General features: G+C 37.9%; 1 protein-coding gene across 4 annotated transcripts in view; it reads left to right on the top strand.

Annotated features, from left to right (window-relative positions):
- The first annotated feature begins 8,566 nt into the window (after positions 1 to 8,566).
- STAMBP (STAM binding protein) overlaps positions 8,567 to 17,304 on the top strand; it is a 41,753-nt gene continuing 33,015 nt past the window's right edge. Inside the window, exons 1-2 of one of the 4 annotated variants that reach the window (XM_082356590.1) lie at positions 8,567 to 8,668; positions 10,528 to 10,745. In XM_082356590.1, coding sequence (XP_082212716.1) covers positions 10,543 to 10,745 — 203 coding nt within the window. In that variant the 5' untranslated portion in view covers positions 8,567 to 8,668; positions 10,528 to 10,542. Of the gene's footprint in view, positions 8,743 to 9,088; positions 9,321 to 10,527; positions 10,746 to 17,304 lie in introns of those variants that run through there. The other 3 variants (XM_082356592.1, XM_082356589.1, XM_082356591.1) reach the window with 3 other exon arrangements.

The raw sequence follows: 17,304 nt of genomic DNA, 5'->3' as shown, positions 1-17,304 counted from the left end.
AAGAAAATACGTCTAAAATAAAATTGACTGCTTATGTACAAATTTAAGCATTAATTGTAATAATACACACACATTTAAAACCTTTACAAGCATACATAAAAAACTCATTTTCCTGGGACTTCCCTGGTGGTCCAGTGGTTAAGAATCTGCCTTCCAGTGCAGGGGACACAGGTTCGATTCCTGGTCAGGGAACTAAGATCCGACATGCTGCGGAGCAACTAAACCCCCACCTCAACTACTGAGCCCACATGCTCTGGAGCCAACGCATCACAACTAGAGAAGCCCACGTGCCACAACGAAGAACCAGTGCAGCCAATAAATAAATAAATAAATAAATAAATAAATATTGTGCTCGCATGATATATCTTTAAAAAACAAAACAGAGTGTCGGGCGCAGCCGTTTCACAAGAGGAACTCTGGTCTGAAGCGCTGGCGGCGAGGCCTCTGCACGTGGCACCCTATGAGCAAGTGAAACGAGACGAAGCACTGAGGAAAGAAAAAAGGTGCACAGGTGACTTGTGGCCAGCATTTTGGACAGCACAGGTCTGCAGAGCAGGAGAGGAACAGGAAAACTACCCAGCACCGACCTCCTTCTAACAGACTATGTTTACTTTTTATTGTTTGTCTCACCACACCAGAAGGTAAGCTCTATAAGAGCCGTGTGGATGAAAGGCTCTTGGTGCTTCAGACAGGCATCAGGGTTGTGCCTCTGAGGTGGGAGAGCCAACTTCAGGACACTGGTCCACAAGAGACCTCCCAGCTCCACGTAATACCAAACAGCAAAAATCTCCCAGAGATCTCCACTCAACACCAAGACCCAGCTTCACTCAATGACCAGCAAGCTACAGTGCTGGACACCGTATGCCAAACAACTAGCAAGACAGGAACACAGACCCATCCATTAGCAGAGAGGCTGCCTAAAATCATAATAAGGACACAGACACCCCAAAACACACCACCAGACGTGGACCTGCCCACCAGAAAGACAAGATCCAGCCTCATCCACCAGAACACAGGCACTAGTCCCCTCCACCAGGAAGCCTACACAGCCCACTGAACCAACCTTAGCCACTGTGGACAGATACCAGAAATAACAGGAACTATGAACCTGCAGCCTGTGGAAAGGAGACCCCAAACACAGTAAGGTAAGCAAAATGAGAAGACAGAAAAACACACAGCAGATGAAGGAGCAAGGTAAAAACCCACCACACCTAACAAATGAAGAGGAAGTAGGCAGTCTACCTGAAAAAGAATTCAGAATAATGATAGTAAAGATGATCCAAAATCTTGGAAATAGAATCGAGAAAATGCAAGAAACATTTAACAAGGACGTAGAAGAACTAAAGAGGAACCAAGCAACAATGAACAATGCAATAAATGAAGTTAAAAATACTCTAGAAGGGATCAATAGCAGAATAACTGAGGCAGAAGAACGGATAAGTGACCTGGAAGATAAAATGGTGGAAATAACTACTGCAGAGCAGAATAAAGAATAAAGAATGAAAAGAACTGAAGACAGTCTCAGAGACCTCTGGGACAACATTAAATGCACCAACATTCGAATTATACGGGTCCCAGAAGAAAAAGAGAAAAAGAAAGGGACTGAGAAAATATTTGAAGAGATTATACTTGAAAACTTCCCTAATATGGGAAAGGAAAAAGTTAATCAAGTCCTGGAAGCACAGAGAGTCCCATACAGGATAAATCCAAGGAGAAACATGCCAAGACACATATTAATCAAACTATCAAAAATTAAATATAAAGAAAACATATTAAAAGCAGCAAGGGAAAAACAACAAATAACACACAAGGGAATCCCCATAAGGTTAACAGCTGATCTTTCAGCAGAAACTCTGCAAGCCAGAAGGGAGTGGCAGGATATACTTAAAGTGATGAAGGAGAAAAACCTACAACCAAGATTACTCTACCCAGCAAGGATCTCATTCAGATTTGATGGAGAAATTAAAACCTTTACAGACAAGCAAAAGTCAAGAGAATTCAGCACCACCAAACCAGCTTTACAACAAATGCTAAAGGAACTTCTCTAGGCAAGAAACACAAGAGAAGGAAAACACCTACAATAACAAACACAAAACATTTAAGAAAATGGGAATAGGAACATACATATCAATAATTCCCTTAAATGTAAATGGATTAAATGCTCCAACCAAAAGACACAGACTGGCTGAATGGATACAAAAACAAGACCCGTATATATGCTGTCTACAAGAGACCCACTTCAGACCTAGGGACACATACAGACTGAAAGTGAGGGGATGGAAAAAGATATTCCATGCAAATGGAAATCAAAAGAAAGCTGGAGTAGCAATTCTCATATCAGACAAAATGACTTTAAAAAAAAGACTATTACAAGAGACAAAGAAGGACACTATATAATGATCAAGGGATCGATTCAAGAAGAAGATATAACAATTGTAAATATTTATGCACCCAACATAGGAGCACCTCAATACATAAGGCAAATACTAACAGCCATAAAAGGGGAAATCGAGAGTAACACAATCATAGTACGGGACTTTAACACCCCACTTTCACCAATGGACACATCATCCAAAATGAAAATAAATAAGGAAACACAAGCTTTAAATGATACATCGAACAAGATGGACTTAACTGATATTTATAGGACATTCCACCCCAAAACAACAGAATACACATTTTTCTCAAGTGCTCATGGAACATTCTCCAGGATAGATCATATCTTGGGTCACAAATCAAACCTTGGTAAATTTAAGAAAATTGAAATCATATCAAGTATCTTTTCTGACCACAACGCTATGAGACTAGATATCAGTTACAGGAAAAGATCTGTAAAAAATACAAACACATGGAGGCTACCCAATACACTACTTAATAATGAAGTGATCACTGAAGAAATCAAAGGGGAAATCAAAAAATACCTAGAAACAAATGACAGTGGAGACACTATGATCCAAAACCTATGGGATGCAGCAAAAGCAGTTCTAAGAGGGAAGTTTATAGCAATACAAGCCTACCTCAAGAAACAGGAAACACCTCGTATAAACAACCTAACCTTGCACCTAAAGCAATTAGAGAAAGAAGAACAAAAAACCCCAAAGTTAGCAGAAGGAAAGAAATCATAAAGATCAGATCAGAAATAAATGAAAAAGAAATGAAGGAAACAATAGCAAAGATCAATAAAACTAAAAGCTGGTTCTTTGAGAAGATAAACAAAATTAATAAACCATTAGCCAGACTCATCAAGAAAAAAACGGAGAAAACTCAAATCAATAGAATTAGAAATGAAAAAAGGAGAAGTAACAACTGACACTGCAGAAATACAAAGAATCATGAGAGATTACTACAAGCAACTCTATGCCAATAAAATGGACAACCTGGAAGAAATGGACAAATTCTTAGAAATGCACAACCTGCTGAGACTGAACCAGGAAGAAATAGAAAATATGAATAGACCAATCACAAGCATTGAAATTGAAACTGTGATTAACAATCTTCCAACACACAAAAGCCCAGGACCAGATGGCTTCACAGGAGAATTCTATCAAACATACAGAGAACAGCTAACACCTGTCCTTCTCAAACTCTTGCAAAATATTGCAGAGGGAGGACCACTCCCCAAATCATTCTACGAGGCCACCATCACCCTGATACCAAAATCAGACAAAGATGTCACAAAGAAAGAAAACTACAGGCCAATATCACTGATGAACATAGATGCAAAAATCCTCAACAAAATACTAGCAAACAGAATCCAACAGCACATTAAAAGGATCATACACCATGATCAAGTGGGGTTTATTCCAGGAATGCAAGGATTCTTCAATATATGCAAATCAATCAACGTGATACACCATATTAACAAATTGAAGGAGAAAAACCATATGATCATCTCAATAGATGCAGAGAAAGCTTTTGACAAAATTCAACACCCGTTTATGATAAAAGCCCTGCAGAAAGTAGGCATAGAGGGAACTTTCCTCAACATAATAAAGGCCATATATGACAAACCCACAGCCAACATCGTCCTCAATGGTGAAAACTGAAACCATTTCCACTGAGATCAGGAAAAAGACAAGGTTGCCCACTCTCACCACTATTATTCAACATAGTTTTGGAAGTTTTAGCCACAGCAATCAGAGAAGAAAAAGAAATAAAAGGAATCCAAATCGGAAAAGAAGAAGTAAAGCTGTCACTGTTTGCAGATGATATGATACTATACATAGAGAATCTTAAAGATGCTACCAGAAAACTACTAGAGCTAATCAATGAATTTGGTAAAGTAGCAGGATACAAAATTAATGCACAGAAATCTCTTGCATTCCTATACACTAATGATGAAAAACCTGAAAGTGAAATTAAGAAAACACTCCCATTTACCATTGCAACAAAAAGAATAAAATATCTAGGAATAAACCTACCTAAGGAGACAAAGATCTGTATGCAGAAAATTATACAACACTGATGAAAGAAATTAAAGATGATACAAATAGATGGAGAGATATACCATGTTCTTGGATTGGAAGAATCAACATTGTGAAAATGACTCTACTACCCAAAGAAATCTACAGATTCAATGCAATCCCTATCAAACTACCACTGGCATTTTTCACAGAACTAGAACAAAAAATTTCACAATTTGTATGGAAACACAAAAGACCCTGAATAGCCAAAGCAATCTTGAGAAAGAAAAATGGAGCTGGAGGAATCAGGCTCCCTGACTTCAGACTATACTACAAAGCTACAGTAATCAAGACAGCATGGTACTGGCACAAAAACAGAAACGTAGATCAGTGGAACAGGATAGAAAGCCCAGAGATAAACCCACACACGTATGGTCACCTTATCTTTGATAAAGGAGGCAAGCATATACAGTGGAGAAAAGACAGCCTCTTCAATAAGTGGTGCTGGGAAAACTGGACAGCTACATGCAAAAGTATGAAATTAGAACACTCCCTGACACCATATACAAAAATAAACTCAAAATGGATTGAAGACCTAAATGTAAGGCCAGACACTATCAAACTCTTAGAGGAAAACATAGGCAGAACACTCTATGACATAAATCACAGCAAGATCCTTTTTGACCCAGATCCTAGAGAAATGGAAATAAAAACACATATAAACAAATGGGACCTAATGAAACTTCAAAGCTTTTGTACAGCAGAGGAAACCATAAACAAGACCAAAAGACAACCCTCAGAATGGGAGAAAATATTTGCAAACGAAACAACTGACAAAGGATTAATCTCCAAAATTTACAAGCAGCTCATGCAGCTCAATAACAAAAAAACAAACAACCCAATCCAAAAATGGGCAGAAGACCTAAATAGACATTTCTCCAAAGAAGATATACAGGTTGCCAACAAACACATGAAAGAATGCTCAACATCATTAATCATTAGAGAAATGCAAATCAAAACTACAATGAGATATCATCTCACACCGGTCAGAATGGCCATCATCAAAAAATCTAGAAACAATAAATGCTGGAGAGGGTGTGGAGAAAACGGAACACTCTTGCACTGTTGGCAGGAATGTAAATTGATACAGCCACTATGGAGTACAGTATGGAGGTTCCTTAAAAAACTAAAAATAGAACTACCATATGACCCAGCAATCCCACTACAGGGCATATACCCCGAGAAAACCATAATTCCAAAAGAGTCATGTACCAAAATGTTCATTGCAGCTCTATTTACAGTAGCCAGGACATGGAAGCAATCTAAGTGTCCATCATCAGATGAATGGATAAAGAAGATGTGGCACATATATACAATGGAATATTACTCAGCCATAAAAAGAAACGAAATGGAGTTATTTGTAGTGAGGTGGATGGAGTTAGAGTCTGTCATACAGAGTGAAGTAAGTCAGAAAGAGAAAAACAAATACAGTATGCTAACACATATATATGGAATCTAAGGGAAAAAAAAAAAAAGGTCATGAAGAACCTAGTGGCAAGACGGGAATAAAGACACAGACCTACTAGAGAATGGACTTGAGGATATGGGGAGGGGGAAGGGTAAGCTGTGACAAAGTGAGAGAGTGGCATGGATATATTTACACTACCAAATGTAAAATAGATAGCTAGTGGGAAGCAACTGCATAGCACAGGGAGATCAGCTCGGTGCTTTGTGCCCACCTAGAGGGGTGGGATAGGGAGGGTTGGAGGGAGGGAGATGCAAGAGGGAAGAGATATGGGAACATATGTATATGTGTAACTGATTCACTTTGTTATAAAGCAGAAACTAACACACCATTGTAAAGCAATTATACTCCAATAAAGACGTTAAAAAATAAAAACAAACAAAAAAAACCCCCAAAACCTCATTTTCCCAACTAGATATTTTTTTTGGTGACAGGAGACAGTATTCTTCAAAACAAACTGCAGGTGGAGCCCCAAACCTCAGAGTCACCTCTATGTTACTAGTTTTACTGCAGCCTTCCCAAGGAACAACTTCTTCATAAGGTAATTCCAACTCCAACTGAAAAGGAACATAATTTCCATGCATTTATAATATACACATGTGTCATACATATATTTTTGTCCCCATTGCTTTGCACAGTGACCCTTAGAGATTAAACACTCATTTTCAATACAATTTTATTGGCGTTGTGACATTAAAAAGTTAGTCTTATGTCCTTTGCTAGGCAAAAAACAGTGGTCTAATACCTCAGGCCAACAATTTTGTGTAGAAAGTAACATAAACAAACTGAAATTTTCAGAAAGAGCTTTCTTTTCCCTGATTTAGAAACCCTGGTAAGTTTAGCCAGGTTTTCAGATCAGCAATCCCTCCTTGAATGTTGGATTTATGTGGGTGTGATAGAGGGGCTATCTGGCAGGAAAATCCTACTCAAAATCAAAATAGTAGTTCTTTCATAAGATTCAAAATTTTAAGTTAATAAGACAATGAGGCAGAAGATCTTTTTTATTATAGCAACTATTTTTAGAGTTTAAAGAAATTGTGGGTATTCTTCTGGACAGCAGTAGGACAAAGCAATTCAATTACTGGGTAATACAATCAGACTCCAAAGCAAATGGGTTTCTATTTCAGTTTTAAAGCGTTTAGTACTTGTTAAGCACACCCATTTATGAAATAGTATGTGTAGATAAATAGAAAAGTACTTGACAATTTTGCAGTGGTCCAAAGCAAGCAAATTCATTGGTATTATATAGTGGTCAAGAACAAATGTATATTGATATAGTATTTCTAGACAATCTTAAATATTAAACTTTGTTCTTTGGTCTACTAATATTTTTTAAAATTTATAAAGCTGAATACTATACACTGAAGCAGGGACAAATTCAAATGTAATATTTAACAAAATTCAGACTAGAAATTGAAACTGCTTTAAATATTAAAACATTTAATGACTATTATGATGACCAAGAACTAATATTGCTAAACTAAAACAAATGTGCACCTGCTTCTTATGTGATGGTAACCCCATCAAGAGAATCAGTTAATCCATGAAAACAGAGAGAGAAATTTCTAGTAACAAGCTGATGAAGTCTTTTCTTAATGAAGCTTTGAAAGGCTTTCAGTTTGAAAAGGAAATAGTTGTAGAAGATATGCTTTTCAAATTTACAGGTAAAATTTTTTGTAACATATGCTTAAAAAAATTAATGATTTAACCAGTATTCAAAAAAGAACGTGAGGGGCTAAAGTGGTGTGCTAAAGTTTACAAAATGAAATTTACTTTTAGATCCTACTAGTGGAAACCACTAGAATGATTGCTCCCCAAATACTCTTCCTCTGGAAACCTTGCCACTAACAAGGATGGACCTTAACAGCCAATGAGTCTAATGTGACCTACCTCTCTGGCCACAAAGATTTAAAACAGAACTGGACATTGAGTTTCTGAATGTGGCAATGAACAAAATTAAGGTGAAATCAAGAGCTGAGACTTGAGTAATTTCTAAAAAATAAGGGAATGGAAACTCAGAGAAAGCAAATTTCCACATAGAGAAGACCCGAGGATATGTATTTAGCAATAAAAATAAAAGTAAAAACACAGCTCATCTCCTGGTTTTCCAATGACTTAGTAGTATATATAGGTCATTGATAGGCTGGTGGGATAGTGTTCAACACCCAATCAATTCTGATAAAGCTCATACAGTTTTCTTCAGAGAACTGGGACAAGGTAGCTTTTTAGGACTGACATAATCATTTAACATATCTCACAAATGTGAAGGACATGAAGGTATGGGGTAAGCATGAAAGTTGCCAGTCTAATTCCAATAAATGTATGATTTATGTAATAGATTTTATCTGATTCCATACTTTCTAAGCTTTTCTAAGGGATGTTGTATTACAACTTGTGTAGCCTTTCACATGGTGGAATGCATCGGTGGTTAGTGCAGACATTTTAGGTTAGCGCAGACATCTACTGCGCTAACCTAAAAATAAAAGTTAGCTTGGTCATTGGGTCCTTTAACTATTTGTTTCCCCTTTCTTCCCCGTTGGTTTTGTTTTACCAAAGTGGCCGCCGCCCCGCTCTCTCCTCATTGGTGGGTTTTTCCGCAGGTGGCAGCTCTAGCCCCGCCCACCAGTCGCCGCCCCTTGCCCTAAGTTCTTGAGAATTAACCGATAGACCAGAGGGAGGGGGCGGGGTGGGCGCCGGATGTGACGTTTCCGGAAGCGCCGAGTGTCGTCCGCGGGGACAGGTGGGGAAGGGTCCCGGGAGTATGGTGGGGCCGGGCCGCTGAGCGGGGTCGGACTCTGGCGGGGAGCGGCCACCGTGAGTGTGGGGCCCTCAGCCTTCTCCCCGCGCCCCCTGCCCGGCCTGCCGCGCGCGAGGCCCCTGACGGCTCTGGTCCCCAGCCGGGCCCAGCACGTCCCCTCCTACCGCACGCAAAAGACCCGAAAACCTTGGCTGATTTTGCCGGGTGTTGACAACTTGGGCTTGAGTGCCTTCGAGAAGGGGGCCTCACGCAGTTGTCAGGAGGTCCATCTCCACTGTATACGCCCCCTTCGCTCATTCCTGCTACTTCCTTTCGCCTCCTCATTTTTCCCCCTCGGTTCTTTACGCCACCTTCCCCACTTATTTACGGATACTGCATCTCCTCCCTGGAGTGTGGCTGAGCCTTGGAGCTCTGGGCACCACTTCCTGGCCTCGGGAGGGGGTTCCATTCTCTACCAAAAGATCCTCTACCGAGAGGGACTGAAGAGCAACAAGCTTGCTATGCTTCAGTTAGCTTTGATGGGCTTTGCCCTGAGTTTATTAATTAGACAATTTGGGGAGTTTTTAGATTTGCTAGTAGCTTTCTGAGCCCCTAAAAAAGCTCGCACAGGAGACGGAATACCTCTACATCCCTGGTAGTCCCCACAACTTTTGTACTATTAGGGTGTTTGAGAAGAAGGTTGGTGGAGGAAGTGTGACCTAGAGATAGAATTGGCCCGGAGAAGACCATCTCTGAGGGAGGGGTTGGAATGGAAAACAAAAACAGTGGATAGACAAATGAAACTGAAATGTCAGGATTTCTGGGCAGATAAGAATCCTGACTGAAGCAAAAGATCTCTGTTGGGAATGAGTAAGGTTTAAGATTGAAAGGACAAAATGAGGCCAGTTGACACAGGGCCTTGAATTCCAAAATCTACTGTAGCTTGTATATTTTACAGCATGCTGGTTAGGATGTGCTGTAATTCAGTATGTATCCAATTACCAGAATCTTTTTGGAAATGATCATAGAGTGACATCTGATTGGAAGTTGGAGTCTGATTCTAACGGCAACAATATCAAGAAAGATTATAGAATGACTGCAGTCTGAGACCCAAGGAGGGAAAACTTCCAGGGTTTTTTGTTGGTTTGTTTTTTGCATTTCAAGTTAGCTTTGTGTCCTTTTGTTATTCAAAGAGTACTTAGTCTTTGAAGATAGATTTGAATAAATTGTTTTCTAGATCTAAATTCCTTGCCCTGAAATGGTGAATGATGTTGTAGATTGACTGGAATAGTGGTTTCATGAGCAGAGTTAGGATTATGAGCATTCATTCCCACACCATTTCCTCTAACTAACCGTATGCTCAAGTCAGTTACCCTCAGGTTAAATGATCAGCTTGAAGTCAGTTATCATCATGAAAGTTGATTGAGTATACTCTGCCAGGTACTGGGGTGGATGGAAGTGGGTAGCTGGGAGGACAGATAATGGAAAAAATATAAGATACTGTCCCTATTTTTATGATGCCAAGGGCAGGACTACCTAATGACATGGAATGATTAGCATGAAGAGAGAATTGAACCCCTCGTGGCTCATTATAGTTATACTCTTTGTACCACCTAATTATGGTGCAGGGATTATGGGTTTTTGAGTCTGCCAATCCGTTCGTCCTTGTGATATAGGCTTCCTTGAGGGTCTCAGGCTTCTTGTGGGAAAGAGACCTTATTTGATATGAGCTACAGCATGTGGTATTTTTCTCTTAATTTCTTTGTAAGGTAGAGGTTTGTGGGAAAAACACAGTGTACTAGGCTGTGCTCGGCTGATGGGGTCCTTGGTGTTGATGCCATCTTTTTTTTTTTCTGTTTCAGAACTTCTTGGTCCTGATGTCTGACCATGGAGATGTGAGCCTCCCACCCGAAGACCGGGTGAGGGCTCTCTCCCAGATGGGTAGCGCAGTGGAGATAAACGAAGACATTCCACCCCGTCGGTACTTCCGCTCTGGAGTGGAGATTATCCGAATGGCATCTGTTTACTCTGAGGAAGGCAACATTGAACATGCGTTCATCCTCTATAACAAGTATATCACGTAAGACGCCTCCAGTTTCCTTTTTCTTTTCCGGTGACTGATGCCTCACTCATTCTGTCCTTGTGCTCGTTTATTTCAGCTCAGAATTGCTAAAACTAGAGAACTTTACAGCATCATTATCATTAATCATTTTTGCTAGCAGCTCCTACATATTGGCTGTCCTTGACATTCAAAGACATGAATACTGAAAGTGTTGTTTTCATGACTCAGTAATTTCATGAGTAAGAGACCTAGCTCTTTGGCTTGTGCCCACATGGCCCAGCTGTTAGGCAAGAGAGTTGGTGTTTAAACTATACATGTTTTGTATTGATGAATGTTTTTCGCTGTCCTCTCTCTATTAAGAGAGCCAATCAGAGAATTATTGTTGAGGTTTAACAGAGCCAAAATTCCTCACCTCTACTTATTTTGTAGCAAATTGAATGACTCAGGAAAAAGTTTTTTTCTTAACCTTAATCATAAGCATAAAAATCATCAAATAAGTATTGATCACCTACAGTTTGTATAGCTCATCATAAGACCTTTCCCTTGAGTTGCTTAGCCTCTTGCAGCATAAATTGAAGTTTTCAGTTCAGTTAACAGGAACAATTGCTAAAGCCCCAGTGATATTGGAAAAGATGTCTAATTTAGGAAGGGAATAATGTTAAAGGGTCTCATTTATAATTTCTAGTTTTGTTCTTTCATGATACCAGGATCTTAAAATAATAATAATTACAGTGTATTTGTATGGCTCTTAAATAGTTTATAGAATATTTCACCTGCATTATTTCATTGATCTTCACAGTTCTGCGCACATTGAGTAAGGCGCATCATCCTCCCATTCTGCATATGAGGAGACACCCTCCGGGTTTAGCAGTAGACTTTGTTCCACAGTTTGGAGTGACAAAACCTGGATTTTCTTAACTCTTAATTCAGGATTCATTCTACAACATAGGTCCTGTTCTTTTTGTTTTCTTTTTGGTAATGTTCCATGAATTGAAGGTAGTCTTTTGAGATCGTAGTCTTGAGCCACACTAATTTTTGGTTATTTTTTATTGTTTTTGAATAGGTAACATGTACGTGTAGTACAGAATTCAGAAGGCACAAAAGGGTGTATATTTAAAAACTAAATCTCCCTACCACTCTTCTTTTCCCCCAAACCTTTAGCTCCCCTCCCCAGAGACAATCACTCTTACTAGTTTCTTATATGTTCTTCCAAAGATGATGTATGCCTATCAATTATATGATACTAAGTTTTTGATCACATGCTACTCTAAAGCAGAGTCTGTCAGCTTTGGTGTTAATGACATTTGGGGTTGAATAATTCCTTGTTGTGGGGAGTGTTCTGTGCATTGTAGCATATTTAGCAGCATCTTTGGTCTCTCTGCTCACTAGAGGCCAGTAGAACCCTTTACCCCCAAGTTGTGACAACCCAAAATGTCTCCAGACATCAACTAATGCTTTTTAAGAGGCAAAACTGACCCAGTTGAGAACCAGTACTCTAAAGAAGAGTAGGTGTAAGAGTGGATTGCCTAGAATTCATATTGTAATTTTAGAATGGAGAAAAGGGACTGCTATTGTTTTTTTTTTTTAAGTTTAGAAATAGTGTCTGTTTCCTCAGAGATCTTGCGTCCATCCATACCATAATGTCCTGTTATGTGGCCTCAATGTTGATAAAGTTTCGTAGAATTATAATTATATTTCTGCCTCTCTTTGCTTTTATGGTTTTTCATTCCTAGGCACAATGGGCACAAAATTTATTTTCCTGAGAAGTTTCTTTGGCTATTGTCTCTCTCTTCATATACTCTGCTGCTGGTAGAATTAGTATTCTTGTATATTTCCAGTAATCTTGTAGGTAGTTCTCTCAGAATGAGGGGCACAATTCTTTTTTTTTTTTTTTTTTTTTAAAGAATGATAATAATATATTTTTTTAATTAAAAAAAAAGAGTACGTGACTATATAGAGACTATTGTGATGAACTCTCCTACACAACAGCCAGCTTCAACTATTTTCCACTTCTGGCCAATCATTTTTTTCATCCATGCCCTTACCCACTAGTCCCTCCCTCAGATTATTTTAAGGCAAATCCCAGCCATCCTGCTATTTCATCTGTAAATATTTAGTATGTATCTCTAAATATCAATATAAGAACTCTTCTTTTATTAAACACAAACAGAGTACAATTACAATACCTAAAGAATTAACAGTACATCTTAATATCAAAAATCCAGTGGGTATTCAAATTACCCCTGTGGTCTATCCAGCTTGGTTGTTCAAATCAGGCCTCAGTTAAAATTCATATGTTGCCATTAATTGAGGAGGCTCTTAAATTTTTTTTAATCTATAGGCAGAGCCAGCTTCAAGTTGTGCAACCTATGCAGTCACACAGGGTCCCTTGCTCAGGGGTATCCCATGCTTGGAGTTTAATGCTCTGCAGTCGCTGTCTTGAAAGTCTTAATAATCGTATCCTTGCATTTGTGTTGTTTTTTTTTTTTTTAATTTTTTTTTCACACACACACACTGTATTTTATTTTTACAAGAGATAAATAGACTGACACCAAGCATTGTACATGGATGACCACAACAAAAGCAACAATGATTGCAATTACCAAACATGAAACACACTCATACTATGTCATAATATTGACATTCAGTCCAGTAATCCTCCACTGTAACAGCTCCTTTACTTTGCAGTGAAAATTGATTTGTATATTCTTTGCCTCTGAGTCCTTGTGGGAGTTTTTTTTTTTTTTAATTCAGACAGAAAGTCACAAAAATTATACTCATCCTCATCAGTTCACTCAGTCCCATGTAATTAATTTTTTTTTATCTTGATCTTTTGTTAGCACTTTTATGAGTTCATCAGTTTTTCATTAGAGTTCTGAAAATGCTTATTCATTCAGTTCAGCAGTACGGTCAGTTACCAGAAACCTGTACTTGTCAGAGTCTTTTCCATGAATTTCTTGAAGATGAAACCCTTTTATGGGAACATATTTGCAAAATCATCAGAGTACACCCAGAACTGTCTGTAAATGACAAAAGACTTAAAAATGACCACTGTTAAAGATTTGATGAAAGTTCATAATAATGCAGTTGACAAGAAAATTAGTTATTTCTGAGATATACATTTTAAAGTAATAACTAAAATTATTACTTATAACATTATACCAGAACATATAAGATTTTTAGAAATTTCATGTAATGTCTGAAACATTTATATTAACATATTTCCATACATATTTCCATACAAATACAAATATAAGATTTTTAGAAATTTCATATAATGTCTGAAACATTTATATTAACATATTTCCATACATATTTCCACACAAATACAAATATAAGATTTTTAGAAATTTCATGTAATGTCTGAAACATTTATATTAACATATTTCCATACAAATAACCCAATGAAAGTTTAGTATTAGTTGTTTTGTTTGTTTGTTTGTTTTTACTGCAGGTTCTTATTAGGCATCAATTTTATACACATCAGTGTATACATGTCAATCCCAATCGCCCAATTCAGCACACCACCATCCCCACCCCACCGCAGTTTTCCCCCCTTGGTGTCCATATGTCCATTCTCTACATCTGTGTCTCTATTTCTGCCTTGCAAACCGGTTCTTCTGTACCACTTTTCTAGATTCCACATATATGCATTAATATACAATATTTGTTTTTCTCTTTCTGACTTACTTCACTCTGTATGACAGTCTCTAGATCCATCCACTTCTCAACAAATGACTCAATTTCGTTCCTTTTTATGGCTGAGTAATATTCCATTGTATATATGTACCACATCTTCTTTATCCATTCGTCTGTTGATGGGCATTTAGGTTGCTTCCATGACCTGGCTATTGTAAATAGTGCTGCAATGAACATTCGGGTGCATGTGTCTTTTTGAATTACGGTTTTCTCTGGGTATATGCCCAGTAGTGGGATTGCTGGGTCATATGGTAATTCTATTTTTAGTTTTTTAAGGAACCTCCATATTGTTCTCCATAGTGGCTGTATCAATTTACATTCCCACCAAGAGTGCAAGAGGGTTCCCTTTTCTCCACACCCTCTCCAGCATTTGTTGTTTGTAGATTTTCTGATGATGCCCATTCTAACAGGAGTGAGGTGATACCTCATTGTAGTTTTGATTTGCATTTCTCTAATAATTAGTGATGTTGAGCATCTTTTCATGTGCTTCGTGGCCGTCTGTATGTCTTCTTTGGAGAAATGTCTATATAGGTCTTCTGCCCATTTTTGGATTGGGGTGTTTGTTTCTTTAATATTGAGCTGAATGAGCTGTTTATATATTTCGGAGATTAATCCTTTGTCCGTTGATTCGTTTGCAAATATTTTCTCCCATTCTGAGGGTTGTCTTTTCGTCTTGTTTATGGTTTCCTTTGCTGTGCAAAAGCTTTGAAGTTTCATTAGGTCCCATTTGTTTATTTTTGTTTTTATTTCCATTACTCTAGGAGGTGGATCAAAAAAGATCTTGCTGTGATTTATGTCAAAGAGTGTTCTTCCTATGTTTTCCTCTAAGAGTTTTATAGTGTCCAGTCTTATATTTAGGTCTCGAATCCATTTTGAGTTTATTTTTGTGTATGGTGTTAGGGAGTATTCTAATTTCATTCTTTTACATGTAGCTGTCCAGTTTTCCCAGCACCACTTATTGAAGAGACTGTGTTTTCTCCATTGTATATCTTTGCCTCCTTTGTCATAGATTAGTTGACCATAGGTGCGTGGGTTAATCTCTGGGCTTTCTATCTTGTTCCATTGATCTCTGTTTCTGTTTTTGTGCCAGTACCATATTGTCTTGATTACTGTAGCTTTGTAGTATAGTCTGAAGTCAGGGAGTCTGATTCCTCCAGCTCCATTTTTTTGCCTCAAAACTGCTTTGGCTATTCGGGGTCTTTTGTGTCTCCATACAAATTTTAAGATGATTTGTTCTAGCTCCATAAAAAATGCCATTGGTAATTTGATAGGGATTGCATTGAATCTGTAGATTGCTTTGGGTAGTATACTCATTTTCACAATGTTGATTCTTCCAATCCAAGAACATGGCATATCTCTCCATCTGTTGGTATCTTCTTTAATTTCTTTCATCAGTGTCTTATAGTTTTCTGCATACAGGTCTTTTGTCTCCCTAGGTAGGTTTATTCCTAGGTATTTTATTCTTTTTGTTGCAATGGTAAATGGGAGTGTTTCCATAATTTCTCTTTCAGATTTTTCATCATTAGTGTATAGGAATGCAAGAGATTTCTGTGCATTAATTTTGTATCCTGCAACTTTACCATATTCATTAATTAGCTCTAGCAGTTTTCTGGTGGCAGTTTTAGGATTCTCTATGTATAGTATCATGTCATCCGCAAATAGTGACAGTTTTACTTCTTCTTTTCCAATTTGTATTCCTTTTATTTCTTTTTCTTCTCTGATTGCCGTGGCTAGGACTTCCAGAACTATGTTGAATAATAGTGGTGAGAGTGGACATCCTTGTCTCGTTCCTGATCTTAGAGGAAATGCTTTCAGTTTTTCACCATTGAGAATGATGTTTGCTGTGGGTTTGTCACATATGGCCTTTATTATGTTGTGGTAAGTTCCCTCTATGCCTACTTTCTGGAGAGTTTTTATCATAAATGGGTGTTGAATTTTGTCAAAAGCTTTTTCTGCATCTATTGAGATGATCATATGGTTTTTATTCTTCAATTTGTTAATATGGTGTATCACATTGATTGATTTGCGTATATTGAAGAATCCTTGCATCCCTGGGATAAATCCCACTTGATCGTGGTGTATGATCCTCTTAATGTGTTGTTGGATTCTGTTTGCTAGTATTTTGTTGAGGATTTTTGCATCTATATTCATCAGTGATACTGGTCTGTAATTTTCTTTTTTTGTAGTGTCTTTGTCTGGTTTTGGTATCAGGGTGATGGTGGCCTCATAGAATGAGTTGGGGAGTGTTCCTTCCTCTGCAATTTTTTGGAAGAGTTTGAGAAGGATAGGTGTTAGCTCTTCTCTAAATGTTTGATAGAATTCACCTGTGAAGCCATCTGGTCCTGGACTTTTGTTTGTTGGAAGATTTTTAATCACAGTTTCAATTTCATTACTTGTGATTGGTCTGTTCATATTTTCTGTTTCTTCCTGGTTCAGTCTTGGAAGGTTATACCTTTCTAAAAATTTGTCCATTTCTTCCAGGTTGTCCATTTTATTGACATAGAGTTGCTTGTAGTAGTCTCTTAGGATGCTTTGTATTTCTGCGGTGTCTGTTGTAACTTCTCCTTTTTCATTTCTGATTTTATTGATTTGAGTCCTCTCCCTCTTTTTCTTGATGAGTCTGGCTAATGGCTTATCAATTTTGTTTATCTTCTCAAAGAACCAACTTTTAGTTTTATTGATCTTTGCTATTGTTTTGTTTCTATTTCATTTATTTCTGCTCTGATCTTTATGATTTCTTTCCTTCTGCTAACTTTGGGTTTTGTTTGTTCTTCTTTCTCTAGTTTCTTTAGGTGTAAGGTTAGATTGTTTACTTGAGGTTTTTCTTGTTTCTTTAGGTAGGCTTGTATAGCTATAAACTTCCCTCTTAGAACTGCTT

The sequence above is a fragment of the Balaenoptera borealis genome (assembly GCF_965194805.1).
Source record: "Balaenoptera borealis genome assembly, chromosome: 15".
Classification (NCBI taxonomy): domain Eukaryota; kingdom Metazoa; phylum Chordata; class Mammalia; order Artiodactyla; family Balaenopteridae; genus Balaenoptera; species Balaenoptera borealis.
This window is presented reverse-complemented; position numbering and strand designations above follow the sequence as displayed.